This window comes from Ceratotherium simum, chromosome 21 (assembly GCF_057802395.1).
Source record: "Ceratotherium simum simum isolate JZ-2026a chromosome 21, ASM5780239v1, whole genome shotgun sequence".
Taxonomy (NCBI): Eukaryota; Metazoa; Chordata; class Mammalia; order Perissodactyla; family Rhinocerotidae; genus Ceratotherium; species Ceratotherium simum.
This window is the reverse complement of record NC_141920.1, coordinates 28747544-28763362: the sequence shown is the minus strand read 5'-3', so window position 1 is coordinate 28763362 and position 15819 is coordinate 28747544. Positions and strand designations below refer to the sequence as shown.

The 15819-nt window shown below is 57.1% G+C and overlaps 1 protein-coding gene across 1 annotated transcript; it reads left to right on the top strand.

Moving 5' to 3' along the window:
- The first annotated feature begins 3636 nt into the window (after window positions 1–3636).
- On the top strand, window positions 3637–15554 carry SCRT2 (scratch family transcriptional repressor 2). Its single transcript, XM_004433886.3, has 2 exons — window positions 3637–3769; window positions 14764–15554. The coding sequence occupies exons 1-2, from the start codon at window positions 3637–3639 to the stop codon at window positions 15552–15554; spliced, it is 924 nt and encodes a 307-aa protein (XP_004433943.3).
- Window positions 15555–15819: the final 265 nt, after the last annotated feature.

The following is a 15819-nucleotide window of genomic DNA, read 5'->3' as shown; positions in this document are numbered from 1 at the left end:
TTCTGTGCATGTTTATTTTTATTTTGGTTCATACTTGTGAACATGCTGTGAGAGATTTCTGGATTCTGCATCCTTCACTTAACATAATTCCATGAGCTTTTCCCCCATATGATAATTTTTAATGGCTGCAGAATATTCCATCAAGCAGTCTTCTTCTTTACAACCCCCTCCCCATTTTGTCCAGCTTGGAGTTTTTATTCCAGTCTATGATGCTGCAGCAAGCATCCCGGGAATAAAGTTCTTTCCTTATTTGATGTGACTTGGAGAAATGAATTCCTAACAGTGGACTTTCTGAAACCAGTAAGCCAGTGCTGGGGGTAGGGGTTGTTTAGGGGACAGAGAGCCCTTCTTGGTGTCCTAGTGATGGAATTGTGCCAGCCATTGTGAATTTCATCCATACCTAAAGCCTCCCCCCCACCCCTGTAGGTATGAACCTCACCTTGTGGGCTGAAGGTTTCTTCTTATCTGCTAAAGGTGCCCATGCCACCTTCCAGCCGGACGTCAGAAACAGGACCTTATCCTCAACCTGACACTAGTGGGCTATGGGACCTTGGGTACGTCACTTCTGTGGGGCCTCCGTCTGTCAGTTCAGGGGTGGATTACCTCTCCATCCTGCCCAGAGAGAAGACCTGATGAGAGAGAGTCCAGTCCCAGCTCTGTCCCTAAGTCACCACGAACCCTCAGTGTCTTATGAAGCTCTCTGGGCTCCGTTTTACTGTCTCTTTGCAGGAGACTGGAATGGTAGAACCATCAGGCAGGCAGATGTGAGCTCATGGGCACCCACTGGTCCTATTTACCCACTGGACCAGGCACTCCCAGAGGACAGAGATCCCAGAACCCAGCACAAACTCCAAAATATGGAAACACCATGAATAACTATCCACAACTTCCTCTGTGGCCCAAGATTGTTCCTGTCTCAGAGCCTTTGAACTTGTGAAGCCTCTGCCTGGAGCACTCTTTTATTGGCTCCTCCCATGGCTGCCTCCATCTCATCACTCAAGTCTCACCTCAGATGTCACCTCTTCCAGGAGACCCTTGCTGGCCGCCTTGTCCAGTACCAGGATTCTCCGTCACCTCACCCAGTTTTATGATCCTCACAGCACTGAACGACTGTTTGAAAGGATCTTGTTGACTTCAGTGTTTCCTTGTTTGGTATCCATCCACTGTCCCTTGAATGTCACCTCCAGGAGAGCAGGAATTAGGACTGTTCAGGTCACCACTTATTCCACAGAACCCCACAAACATGTGATTAGTGTATCCTGGGTGCTCCAGGCACAACTGTACACACAGACTCACATGGACTGAGTACCTACCATATGCCTGGCACCCTGCCAAGCCTTCTCTGTATAGCAACTCTTGCAATACTCCCTACAACCTGTGAGCTAGCAACAATTGTTATTCCCATTTTATAAGAGGGGAAATTGAGGCACAGAGCAGTTGAATAACTTGCCCAAGGGCCCATAGCTAGTAAGTGAGGGAGCTGGGATACCCTACTGCACACTGTGAGAGTGGGCTGAGCCAACGGTGGGACAGAGTCTCTGTCCTCATGAAGCTCAGGGGCTAATGGGCAAGCTGGCCTAGTCCTCAGTAGGAAGTCAGGGAGACTTCCTGGAGGAAGTGATGCCTCAGCTAAGTCCTGAGGACAAGTAGGGGTGAGCTAGGGTGAAGCGGAAGGAAGGACAACCTGAACAGAGGAAACAGTGTGGAGGCCAACAGACAGGTGAGAGAGCAGCAAGCCCAAGGCTTGTGCGGCTGGAGGAGGGAACACAGGGGTGTGCCATGTGTGAAGGGCTGTGGTCACCTCAACTCTCGGCGACTGAGGTTAAAAAAAGTACCAGAGGGCAAGATATGAGGCAATTTGGCTGGAAAGATGGGACCCCAGATCATGCAGGGCCTTGGCAAGATCAGGCACCCAAATTTTATTCCGAGCTTTCTAAGCCACACCTCAAAGACTGTGTTTAGTCCCTGACTCAGTGGTGCCCAAAGGCCACTGGAGTCTCTGGAAATTTCTGCTGATTCACTGTGGGACCTCAGGCACCTCCATGCCTTCTCTGGGTCTTAGTGTCCCTACTGGTATTGGACGACCCCATCCCAAAAGCACATCCCCACTCCATTAGCCTGGCATCCCATAACCAGAAAGCTGGTGACCAGTGAGACCTTGGCATTCCTAGAGTCTGATTCTGGGACTCGCGTGCACTGGCCATCCCATGCTTGCTGAGGCTGGCCCACCACCATGGCACTTGGCCAAGCAGCCTCTGGATGGGGGAGCTGAGTTCTCCTGCCCAGATGTGGGAGCTCCCCCAGGTTTTGGCCGGATGGTGGGGGGCTCTGCTCAGATCCTCCTGGAGACAAAGGAGCTGACCTGCAAAGAGTTCCAGCGGGAGCCCCGCTCCCCCTCCCTTCCCCCCTCTCCCTTCCCAGTCCACGTGTCTCTATTGTCTGCTCCCCGCTTCAGGGAAAGACACAGCCTCGGATGTGTCAAAACCACCACCCCCTGGCAGCAGGGAAATTAATTACTGGACGATTTTCACTTCCTCTTGCAGCGCCCGCCTGAGCTAGGCACCGGAACAGGACTGGCTGAGCTGGGCGGCATTGGCATGGAGGACTTGCTCCCCCCACCAGTTCTGGGAGAAGAAAGTTGAACCCCAAACCCAATAGGGGCTTCAGTAGGAGGCCAAGCTGGGGTGGGGGGACAACTTCCTCTAGTTAAAGCTGAGTGTCCACACTGGCCACTTCAGAACTGGGGGAGAGGGAGAGGACTGGAGGCAGGAGGGCTGCTGGCGAGCTCACACTCTTTTCTTTGCGTCCCCTTCCCTGTGTCCCCATGTGCCTGAACCCCGCCTGCACGACCACTCTCCGTCCTCTCCCCTCGGCTCTCCCTCTATCTTGCACTTTTCTTTTCCTTTCTTCGCATCCCTGGGGGGCTTTCTTTTTGTGTGTTTGGATCTCTCCTTTCCTGCCGTGGGTGCGTGTTGCTACTTCTCTCCATTTCTGTCTTTCTTCTCTCTCTGTTTCTCCCTTGTGTCTTTTTGTCCTTATCTTGGTCTCGCTGCTTCTGTTTCTACCTCTTGCAGCGTGTGTCTCTCTCTTTCTCTGTATGTCTCTTTCTGTCTTGCTCTGTGTATCTCCTCTCTCTCTCTCCCCGCCCCCCCACTCCTCTTTCTCCGTCTCTCTATATCTCTGCGCCTTTCTCGCCCTCACTTTCTCCCCTCCTGCCTGCCCCCTGCTCCCTGCGCCTGGCCTGCCCCCGCCGCCGCCGGTTCAGGGGAACGTGTGCGGAGCGATTGTCCTGGGGGACATTTGATGGATTAGAGCGCCGAACAGTTCCATTGCTAGGGGACCACCTGATCTCCTCCAGCCTGCGTCCCATATAAAGCCGGCAGCCGGAGTGCTGAGCACAGCTCCAGCGATCGCCTGTCTGCGCGCCGCCGCCGCCGCCGAGCCCGCGCGGGAGCCCGAGCCAGAGCCGGGGCCGCCGCCGCCGGGGCCGGCTCCGCGCTGCCGCCGGCCCGCCCGCCCGCTGGGAGCTGTCCAGTGCTGAAACCTCGCGCAGACAGCCAATCGCGCCCGGCTGGCCGCCTCCCCCCACCGGGGCCCCGCGCAAGTGCCCCCGCCGAGCCCCCCGCCAGTCGCACCATGCCGCGCTCCTTCCTGGTAAAGAAGATCAAAGGGGACGGCTTCCAGTGCAGCGGGGTGCCGGCCCCCACCTACCACTCCTTGGAGACCGCCTACGTGCTGCCTGGTGCCCGGGGGCCGCCGGGGGACAACGGTGAGTGGGACCTTGCACGGGGCGGGGGGGGGGGGGGTGAAGGGGGGGAGGCCGGGAGGGGAGTTCGGGCCCTCCCCAACTCGAGCCACGAGGAGGGGTGCGCGCGGCAGGGAACCCCAGGAGGAGATTTCCCTGGCTGTGTGCGTCTCCAGGGCTTCCCGAGGGCTGGGCGGGCGGGGCAGGGGCTAGGTCCGTACAAAGGGAAAGTCGCAGGCTGGGCCCATCCCGCAGCCACGCGCCAGCCCGGACTTTGAAAGTTGTGGCCCTAGAACAGTGCTGGAGTGAGGGGTGGCAAGAGAATGGAGAGAGAGGGACACCCATGAAGGGCTAGTGCTGGGGGGCTAATGCACAAGGCAGTCTGAGGGTGCCCTGTCCCTGGTTGAGGGAAGGAGGCCGGCTGCCTGAGTGTGCTGCCCTAGTGGGGAAGGTAAGCAGGCCTGGACTACCAGTCCCTGGGGAGATGGGGTTCACTCCCGGGGGGTAGCTGGAGGCACCCTCCTTCCTTTCAATCCTGCTCTCCCTGGCAATGCCAGACGAGTGTTCTCAGGCCCCCTCTCTCAGCAACTCTTTTGTTACCCTTGGCCACACACACCGGCCAAAGGCTGGGCCCGTCCTGGGGACTGCAAGGAAGAGGGGTTTCTAGGAGAGGTTCCCCAAGAGTGGCTCCCGGTCCCCTGGCTGCACTCCCTCCCCACTCCCAGCCTCTCACCCCCTCCAGAGCCAGCCCTGCTGCTCCTTGTAAGTCCCCCACCCCGGACACACTCCATCTCTTCTCAGAGCAAGTTCCTGCAGGTACAAGGGTTTGGGGGACAAGAGAGGTCACTCAGGCCCAGAAGGGGGTGGTCTCTGGAGGGTGTGGAGAAGAAGCAAAGATTGCTTCTGCGGACTCCATTCCCCATCAAGGGGATCACAAAAGAGTTCTCCTCTGATGGCCCCCATCAGGGCAGGTGTCTGGAGAGGAGGCGTCCCTTTCCCAGTAAGAAATCTGACATCACATGGGGCATCAGCTTTGGGGAGTGTGTGTGTGTGTGTGTGTGTTTGTGTGTGTGTGAGAGAGAGAGAGAGAGAGGGAGGGAGAGAGGGAGAGAGGGAGAGAGAGAGAGCGCGAGAGAGATAGAGAGAGAGAGAGGGAGAGAGGGAGGGAGAGAGGGAGAGAGGGAGAGAGGGAGGGAGGGAGGGAGGGAGGGAGGAGGGAATAGGAGAGGAGAGAAAAAGGAGAGAAGAAAGGGCTGAGGATGAGGGGGAGCCAAGATGGCAAAGGCAGGAGCCAAGGAGGGTGGGGGCTGCCACCTCAGGGATTTCCAAGCACTTCACCCACATTCCATTACTCTGCCAAGCCAGGTAGCAAGAGGGCGCTGGGCGAAGGGCTCTGTGACCTCATCAAGGTCAAAGAAATTAGAGAGTGATCTGGTATACAGCTATAGCCCCTCAGGCCCTGACCTCCCCCAGAGGCCCAAGAGAACCACCCCCCTTTTTCTTTGCCCACATGTCCCTTATTCTACTGTCCTCTTTTTGTGACCCCAGGGCCTCTTAGGGTCAAGGACAGAAGCCCAGGGACATGGCTAGGCTTGGCTGTGTGCTGGCAGGACAGAGGGTGGACTTGGGGCCATGCCAGGGCTGGGGGTGTATGTTCTGGGAGCTGGGTAGAAACTGAAACTCCTGCAAGACTGGGATGTGGATCCCTTGGGGGACTGACACAAAGCCCTGGGCTCCCACTCCTGAGGTCCCCTTGGTCCTGTCCCCAGGCCAGCTGAGGAAACCCAGAGAATTTCTCATGCACAGCCAAAACTGCAGGCTGTTCCTCAGCAGGGAGGCAGGAGTGCCTTGCCTTGAATTCAGTCCAAACAGGCTTTGAAAAGAGCCCCTGAGTGATGGGGGGAAGCAGGGACAGGGCAGAGCCATCAGCAGAGTGTTCCTGTGGAGGTTCCACCAGGTTTGATACCCTAGCACCACCCCTGTCTTTGGCCCCTTCTCCGAAGGGCTCCAGAGCAGCTCCCTGACCTCCAGGGTATCCTGAGGCTGTCCAGATAGGCTGATGTCTGGCTTCGAACTCTGAACTCCGGGAGGCCTGGGCTCTAGATCTCTGACTCGCTGTGTGACCTTGGGCAAGTGCTTTCGCTTCTCTGGTCCTCTGCCTCCCCAGCAGTGAGAGTTTGGGTGGCATGAACTAAGTATCCTTCCAACTTTGACAAGCTCAGCTTCTGTGAAGGTCAAGTGTGAGGTGGGAGGCACTGAAGATGCCTGGATGAAGGTCTAACAGAAGGCAGGAGGCCATTTTCAGGGTTTCTGTGGGGGTACATTTACCATTTGACGTCTGGCTGGGGGTGGCAGAGTTTCTGAGGCCAGGCATTTCTCTTGGCTTCAGTCTCTACAGGCTGCCCCGTGGTGAGGACAGGCACCCTGGCCTGGCCACCTTGGCAGTGTCTGCAGTAGACAGCGCCAGAGAACAGGGGGTGACCCTTCAAGCCTGGGTATGGCCAAGAAACGCAGGGTCTGCCTTGTCCTGTTTCCAGGGGCCTCTCCCATCCCTGGGGTGTGGCCAGATGGGCAGTGAACGCTCCCTCACTCCACCGGTGGGTAGGGGTGCTGGGGGTCCTCTGAGAGCCTACTGGCTCCGAGTGGCCCGTTGTCTCTGCTCTGCCGGAAATAACCTTGCTGAGCGTTTGAGGGAAGTGTGAAAAATTGCTGAGCCGACGTTTTTCTCTCCCAGCGTGTGTAAGTGTGCTGGGTAAACAAGGAGAAAGAGAGGAGGGGGGCGGGGTGGAGAGGGAGGGAGGGAGGGGGAGATGGGCGGGAGGGAGGAGGGAGGGCCTGGGGCTGGAGATAGTTCCAGTTATTAGAAAGATCCTCTTACAAGCCATTCCTGCAGCAAAGGCTGCAGGGTCAGGATGAGGCTGGTGTGAGGGGCATCTGGGGAGGTGGGGAGGGGAACCACAGGCTCCTAACTGATGAAGATGCAGGACCCTAAACTAAGGACGTGTACCCTCAGCTCAGGGAATGCCGGGGAGAGCTGGAGAATTCCTGGAGGACTCCACCTCCACACACAGCACACACACACATACACAGACACACACGTGTGCGCAATGCTCTTCTTTGCTTCATACTCCCTTCGTGTTCAGCGTCCGTGGGCCAGGCAGAGGGCGCAGCAGGTGCATCTGGGCTCCAGGCTCCCCCCCAACCCACAGAACCCCTAAATAGGGAAGAGGAAGCCCCCCAAATGGGGGAAGCGTCAGGTCTCTCTGCAGAGCTCCCCAAAGCAGGGAGACCAGATGGACTCTCACCCTGCTCTCCAGTACAATGCCTCCTTTCTCCCCATCCGGCTCCTCCCGCTCCTCCACTGTGTTTTGCCTCCGCGGAGCCTTCCCTTCCCCTCCTCTCCCGCGGGTAACTCTGAGCACAGATCCAGTCTCGGTGAGATGCCAACTCACATCCTCCTCACCCTCTCAGAACCGCCTCGCCCTCCAGCTCCACCAAGCCCGCCCACTCCTTCACAGGCCCCAGCCCTGTCCTGGGGGATGCCGGGGCCTCGCAGCCCTCCCGGAGAAGGCTGCTGCTCACCCAGCTGCACGGCAGTGGTCTCCGTGGACCCCCGGCAAGGACATCTTCACTGCCCCTGGAGTCCCTACCTCCCCTCACCCCCTAACTCCGAACTCCAGCTGAGCACCAGGTCCGCTGTCCTCTGCACCCCCGCCCCCGTCCTGCCCCCCACTCCTTCAGAGCGCACCCGACCCAGGCAGATGAGGGATCAATGCCAATCCAATAACGCCGCTGTCTGCCCTCCGCAGCCACATTAAGCCTCCCAGCAGGCTGAGGCGGCGCTCCTCCTTCTGCCCGTAGGCTTACTCAGTGGACCAATTACACCAGCACCCGCTTCCTTTCCCTGCCTCTGAGGCGCCGGGGAGTCGCTCAGGCCAGGCCCCGGAGCCCAGCTGAAAGTCCCCAACTGCCACACAACCACCGCACACCTCAGAAAGCCCGTCTGGGGAGCAGGGACACAAAAGGACTGCCCCAATCCCTCAGCAGAAGGAGCCCAGAGAAGGCTGGAGAGGTGCCCTAGGACACACAGCAGCCCCATCTGGGTCTTCTTTAACCACCACTTCCCCTGACATCTCCTTCTTAGTTCAGGTCCAAGGCCCAGGTTAGAGACATGTCAGAGGTCCAGGTCCAACATCCAGTCCAACATCCATGTCCAACATCTACGTCCGGCCTTAGGTCTGGGACCAGGTCCGAGGTCCAGGTCCAAGGTCTAGGTCCGAGGCTGCAGGTTCCGTCTGAGATTCAGGACAAATCCACGTACAGGTTCAAGTTTCAATGTCCAGGATCAGGTCCAAGTCAACACTCAGGGTCCAGGATCAAGATCCAGGCCCAATTTCTAGTCCAAGGACATGTCCAGGTCCATTCTCAAGGCTGGCTGGGTTCAAGTCTTAGATCCACCGTTAGCCTTCTCTGTGGCCTTGGACTAATCTTCCCCTCCCTAGCCTCAGTTTCCCTCTCATGAAATGAAGCCGTTGAACTTGATCTCTTTTAGCTCTTGCGGGGGACCCAAAAATCTGATTTTCCTAAGAATTAGTCAGTAGGAGTGTATAATAACAGGGCTCACGTGGGATATGGAATCTGGGGCCCACCATCCCCTCTAAAGCCTGGGATCACAAGGGGGACATGAGGGTCTCGAGCTGAGTGTCCACTCTTCGGACAGTCTAGTTTGTGGTCCCTAAAGGAGGGCAGGAGAGTACATCAAGGCCCTGTGTCAGCACAGCAATTTCTACATCCCCCAAACTCCCCGACACACACACTGTGGGCAAAGGGCAGCAAGCGCAGGGGAGGATCGGCTCCAAACTGCAGAGGCAAACCTGGGGCCAGGGAGGGCCCGTGACTTGCCCAAGGTCAGAAGGGCATAAACAGTGGACCCTCCCACACTCCCTGGTGGGTGCTTCATCCACATATTCTAGGGGCCCCCACATCCTGGAGGCCCTCTGGGGGACATGACGAGACACTGCAGAGAGAGATGAGGACCCCAGAACGGTTGGCCTCCTTCCCAGCTATGGTCTCCCCTGGAGTGGAGTGTCCACTGCCAGCCTTTGTGTAGGAAGGGAGACAGGAATGGGCCCTCTGACTGCACCCTTCTGGGGCAGAGAGAGGTAGGGTGGAAAGCAGGAGACCTGGAGAGACCACGCTCATTGTGCAAAAAACCCCCGTCTCTAGAAGAGGCCCAAGAAAGGGCCCGTCAGAGACTCCTCCCAGGGAGCAGGAGGCTGCTCCACCACCAGCCAGTGCTGGGCACTTCAAGACCCTCAGCCGCCCACTCCCATCTCCACAGCCCCTTGAAAAATCTTTCCTATCGATTCCTGCAGAGCTGTGGACCTCCCTGTGGGCCACAGAAATTGGGTCACAGTCAGAAGAAAACAGAATATGGGGGTTTCAGGAGGTAGGGATGGTGGGGAGGGGCCCCGGTATCTTCTGGACACTCCCTGGGCCTGGGTCAGTGGGCAGCCCCATGCCTACAGCCCTGGTCATGTTGGGCCAGACCTCACTCTGCCCCCTGCTCATGTGGACTCAGAGACGCCCTCCCCAGTGGGCAGGTGTACCAGCTGCCAGGTCCCTGGAGGAGGTGGGTGTCATTTCTGGTCCAGTGCCCAGGGAACCGCTAACAAAGATGCTATAATAAGGGGAGGGGGAGGTACCAGACCCTTTGCCCAGCTCTGCGAGCAGACAGGAGAAACTATTTTTATCCCGCTTTGCTGCTGACAGACCTGGCTTTCTGCTCAGCTGGCTGGAGCTGATTCTTGAGGCCCGAGGCCCTGGCACAGCAAGAAGCAGCGCTAAATATACCCACGCAGCAGCCCCTCAGCCCCCCACCAAGCAGGGCTGGGCCCTCCTCAGGAAAGTGGGCCACCTGGGAAGCTGGCCCACCAGCGGCCCCTCTCTTTTTCTGCCCATCTAGAGACAGAGAAGTGGGATTGGGGCTGGAAATTCCCTGGAGGAAGTTTGGGACCCTGGGAATCTCGGAGAGGCTGGGAAAAAGAACCCTGGACTGGGAGGCGGGAGGCAGGAGGCCAGCCTAGCTCTGATGAGAACTTGCTTTGTGACCTGAGCTGGGTCAAGGCCCCTCTCTAGGCCTCCACAGAACTAGGGCACAGGAGGAAGTGACCATTGTGTTCCCTTAGACACAAGCTAATACGCATAAAGCACTGAGCAGGGTGCCTTGTACACAGTAAGTGCTCAATAAGTGTTGGTCATTACTTTTATTAATTAGTGTTATTTACAAATAGAACAACAGCTTCTCCCCACCTCCAACACTCCATACCATCAGACACAGGCCAACTAGGGGGTGTATTTGAAGAAACCCACCATCTCTCTCCCCCACCAATTGAAAATCTTCCCTCCTCCAGCATGTCTCCATGCCCGCCCAGGTGTTTTGGAAAAAACACAGGCTTTGGAGGGTTTCAAGCCTAACTCGCCCTTCAGTGACCTTGGCAAATCCTCTCCCGTCATCGGTGCAGCGCCTGGCACACAGGGAGGGCTCGGTGGTGGATGGAAGCAGTATCAGGACTTGTCGGAGACACCCCGCTTCACCCCAAGGGGTCAGTTGGATGAGACCGTGTCTGCAGAGGGCCCAGTGCCTTCATTCTCATAACAGTCCCTTCCCACCACTTCTTTGGGTGCAGGATTTTTTTAATGGATTCTGCACCTTCAATCTAAAATATCAAGACTCTTGGGCAGGGAAAACCAAGTCACTCTCTGGTGACATGTGCATGACATCTCCACATCTCCAAACTGTTTCTGAGCCTTCCCCATAGCCTCGTGTGGCAGGGGTGGCTCTAGTCCCTATCCCTCAAATGGAAGATTTGAGCCCAGAGAGGCTGCATGACTTGCCCAAGGTCGCACAGCTAGGGTATGAGTAAAAGGGCCAGGAGGAGAGCCAGGTCTCTTCTCCCTGGGTCCCTCTCTGCCTCTATCCAGACCCAAGCAGGAGAGCCCTGTCTCACCCTGTCCACTAGGGGACAGGCAGCTCAGCCTTCTATAGTCACTTGTGGGGCAGAGGAAGGCACCCCAAGCCCATCTGGGTTTGATGCACAAAGTTAGAAGAGCATGCCCTATAGTGCCCTACAGGATTCTCCAGGGTTGAGGCCCAGAGAGGTGAGGTGGTTTGCCCAAGGTCACACAGCACCCTGAGACACCATGCATGTCACTCTCTGGTGGATTAGAAGGATATCAGCAGGAAATGCAGGGATAATAGTAACGGCAAGAATAATAACAGCTTGAGAGGCAATGGTGTGCCAGGAGTTGTACACTTTACAGGCGTCAATTCATTCAAGCCTGTTATGAGCTCCCTTATATAAACGTGGCACAAAAAGGTTAAGTAACTTGCCCAAGGTCACAGAGCTAGGGAGAGGTCGTGGATCTGCGAAGAACGAGGTGTTGCTGATGGGGGCTGTGGGGCGGGGACAGCACAAGGGGCATGACTGAGGGATCTATCCAGCCACAACGCAGGAAGGGTCTCTAGAGCACCCAGTCACGCTTCTCCCTGTACAGACCGAGTCCAAAGAGGTTAAGCAACCGGCCAATGTCACAAAGCAAGTTAGAATCACCTCCTCCTAGCATGACCACACTAACTCTCATATGAGCCGCCCCCGGCAACCCATGCCAAACTCCACAGCCACATCAGGTCTGGCCCCACAATTCCTGTCCCAAATGCAATTCTGCATCCCCCTGTAGACAGATGAGCAGCCTTTGTCTGAGGTACCCCTATTTCTATATCAAGAGCCCCCCCAGGGACAGGAGTAAGGTTCTGCAGTGCTGCAAGCCGCCACCAGAGGGCGCTAGGGGCAGAGGGCCCAGTTGGGTGAGGACTGCCTGGTTCATCTGGCTCCCACTACTTCCTCACCAGCACAGGAGACAGAACGTACACATCCCGGGGAGGAAACAGAGGCCCAAGGAGGAGCCGCAACAGGTGCCAACAAAACTGTAGCACGGAAGCCCACCTGGGGAGATTGTTATCATTAGTAATAGTAACAGCCAGCATGTATGGTGGGTTTACAATGTGCCAGGCTACAATGTGGAATCCTGGCTCTGAATTACTAGCTGTGCTCCCTGGGCATGTTACTTAACCACCTTGTGCCTCGGTTTCCTCGTCTGTAAGACGGCACCAACCTTAGAGTCCTGAGGCTGGAATGTACTCAAGTGCGTAAAGCCTTTAACTGTGTCTGACACATAAGCGCTCCAGGAGTGTTCGTTATTATTTGGTCACTGTCCACTTATGTTTGTTTATTCATGGACTCCTTCCTGCAACTGTATGAGTTAAGTGCGTTTATTATTCCCCATTTTACAGCTGGGGAAACAGAAGCCCAGAGAGGTCAAGTAGTTTGTCCAAGATCACACAGCTGGGAATAATAAAGCTGGAACTCAATCCAGGCAGTGTGGCACACGAGTTGTGTTCTTAAACAATATGCCATCCTTCTCATGACAGAACATGCCAGGCCCTGGTCACATGATCGGTGACCCCTCCAAATGGATTCTATACTATCCTCATATCAGATAGGACCTGAGATGCAGAGAGATGCATGACTTGCTCAAGGTCACCAGCTACAATCTGTGTCGGGGAATCAAGCTGCCTCAAGACCAGGTACACAGAACGGCCTGTAGCAGACCCTGCTGGGCTGGGGAGTGAGGCTGGCCTGCCACATCTTTATCACCCATGTGACAAATACTTATAGAGTGTCCACGAGCTGGGGCACGGGGGACAGGAGGTGAACAGCCCAGCCACAGCCCCTTCCTCAGGGACCCCCAGTGTGTGGAAAATGAGAGGGGAAGTGCAGTGGGTTCCAATCCTCGCTCCACCCCTTGAGCAATTCCCACCACCATTCTGCACCTCAGTCTCCTCATCTGTAATACAAGTATTTTTATGATGATCCAATGAGGCAATGGGAGAGAAGCTTAGCACAGAGCCTGGTACACAGTAAGTGCTAAATAATTATTAGCTATTATTATCATTATCATCAGTAATTATAATGGGAAGAAATAGAGAAGGAGAAAGAGGGTGTCTGGGAGTACCCAACACGTATTTAACTCAGTCTGAAACAATACCCCCTGAACGTTTTGGGGCTGAGTACCAGGACTGATTCCTGGAGGGGGAGGTGGGGGAACCCCCAGACCAAAGGCAGACAGGAGGGGAGGAGTGGGGTGCTGAGAGGCTGGGCAAGCCCCCCACCCATTACAAAACTGCCACCACCACTGCCCTCTGCATCTGACCACAGAGCCGCTCCCTACTGAGTCATCTACAGCCACAATCCCCATCACTCTGTGTGCAGAGGGCCCCGTGTGGGCAGCTGAAGGGACAGAGGAAAAAATAAGGGCACACCCTGGCCTTCAGGGTTTGGGGACAGTCTGCACAGACTTCACCCTGTGACCATCCCAAATGCCAGCTGAGGGGCAAAGGCATGGAGGCTGAATCAGGCAGGCTGTTTGAGGGAAGGCAGGCTCCGAATCCGGCTCCCCGCTTACAAAGCCCTCTTCCACCTGTTCACTTGAGTGAGGAAGGCTGTGGGGGGGCAGGGGGGACAATATGACAGATCTCAGAGGTCAGAAGGAGAGGATCCAATCCCCCACTGTGCCACTCCCCAGCTGTGAAACCGCGCAAAGGGGCCTAACCTCCATTATTCTCCGGAATCAAAGGACAATGGAAACACTTGGTAATTTAGTGCCAGGTTGATACCTTTGTGCATGTCTGTCAGAAACTCCAGGGAGCCCAGGCTCCAGGGTCCTCAGGAAGGGTGCTAGGACCATGCTAGGCCCTGGGAAACACAGACAAATCCCGGTCGCCCCTGCCTCTGGGAGGCCCTTGTGGAATGCCCTGGGAGAGCCCCAGCCAGCCCACCCACCAATCACTCAAACCCAAGATGGACAGGATTTCTGGTCCAACTCTAGAGAGGAGGGAGGAGGAGGGAGAGGTGAATTCTCACAGGGGACTCCAGAAGGCTGCTAGTGGAGCAGGGAGCAAAGCAGGCTTGGGGGCAAGTGAAAGGAAGTCCCTTTCCTGGAGCACCTATTACACGCCACACACTTGACCTCTTAAATCCTCCAGCAACTCTGGGAGGTGGGTCTAAGAGGACTGTGATTCGTTTATGCAACATCTATTCATTGCACACCTCTTCTGAGCCAGGCACATGCTGGGCACACAGTGCCAGCCCTGGGAAGCTCACAGTCTGGTGGAGGAGGCAGACAATTAAACAATCTTCAGTGAAGTCACTTTTTCAAGCAAGTAAAAAGCATAATTATAATAGCTAACATTTATATAGCAATTACCGCGTGCTCCCTCTCTCTCTTTCTCCATTTCCTTACATGTAAAATGGGGATTATAATAGTACCTACGTTGTACTATTACGTGATGGTTAAATGAGTTAACATGCGTAAAGCATCGAGGCAGGGCCTGGCACACAGTAAGCGCTTAATACATGGTTCATTTTTATCACTTTACTCACTCCTTCCAAAGATCCTGGGAAGGAGTGTCCTATTACAAGCTCCATTTTGTGGATGAGGAAACCGAGGTTCACAGAAGTTATAGAACTGGAACGGCAGGATATTGCTGGAATAAAGAGAGCATGGGCTTCGGCGTCAGCCTGCAAAGGCCCGAATCCGGCTCCACCGCTTACAAGCTGCGACCTTAGACTACATGCCTCGGTTTCTCTATCTGTAAAGTGGGTGCAATAATAAGACCCTCACTGAGCGGTTGTGAGATGACAGAGAACACAAAGCCAGTAGAACCATGCAGGGCGCCGTGCTCCACGAGGATGGGGTGGGGGTATTTTCATTGTGGTCCACGGAGGAAGGATCTGACCCAAGCAGCCTGACGCCAAGAGCAGAGGTGCGTGACAGCGACGGAAGTCTTACCAACAGCCATCATCCTCGAAGAGCCGGCCACGGGGACGCCGAGCTGGAGGGCGCGGGGAGTGACCCGGCGCCTCACCTTCCTCCCCGCTCCCCTCTCGCCCCTCCAGGTTATGCCCCGCACTGCCTGCCCCCCAGCAGCTACGATGCGGACCAGAAGCCGGGCCTGGAGCTGGCGCCGGCCGAGCCCGCGTACCCGCCGGCGGCGCCGGAGGAGTACAGCGACCCCGAGAGCCCGCAGTCCAGCCTGTCGGCGCGCTACTTCCGCGGCGAGGCGGCCGTGACCGACAGCTACTCCATGGACGCCTTCTTCATCTCGGACGGGCGCTCGCGGCGGCGGCGCGGCGGGGGCGGCGGGGACGCGGGGGGCGCGGGGGACGCCGGGAGCGCCGGGGGGCGCGCGGGGCGCGCGGGGGCGCCGGCGGGGGTCGGGCACCGGCACGCGTGCGCCGAGTGCGGCAAGACGTACGCCACGTCGTCGAACCTGAGCCGCCACAAGCAGACGCACCGCAGCCTGGACAGCCAGCTGGCGCGCAAGTGCCCGACGTGCGGCAAGGCGTACGTGTCCATGCCCGCGCTGGCCATGCACGTGCTCACGCACAACCTGCGCCACAAGTGCGGCGTGTGCGGCAAGGCCTTCTCGCGGCCCTGGCTGCTGCAGGGCCACATGCGCTCGCACACGGGCGAGAAGCCGTTCGGCTGCGCGCACTGCGGCAAGGCCTTCGCCGACCGCTCCAACCTGCGCGCGCACATGCAGACGCACTCGGCCTTCAAGCACTACCGCTGCCGCCAGTGCGACAAGAGTTTCGCGCTCAAGTCCTACCTCCACAAGCACTGCGAGGCCGCCTGCGTCAAGGGGGCCGAGCCGCCCCCGCCGCCCCCCGCCGGCCCCGCCAGCTGAGCCGCCCGCCGCGCCCCCGCGCCGGGATCTCGCTCCCCACGCGCCCCTGGCCCCCCACTGGCGCTCTCAGCGCCCTCTCCACCCCCCAGCTGCGTTTCCCTGCCCACGCCCCTCGTGGGGACCCCCTGCCAGCCCGGAACTCTTCTCTCCAGCCGCTAGACCCATCACTCACTTCTGGCACTGCCTTCCACAGTGTACCCCGACTCTCATTGTCCTTTCCGGCTCCCAAGACTCGGACCTTGACCCCCTGTCCATGCCCTCAAGG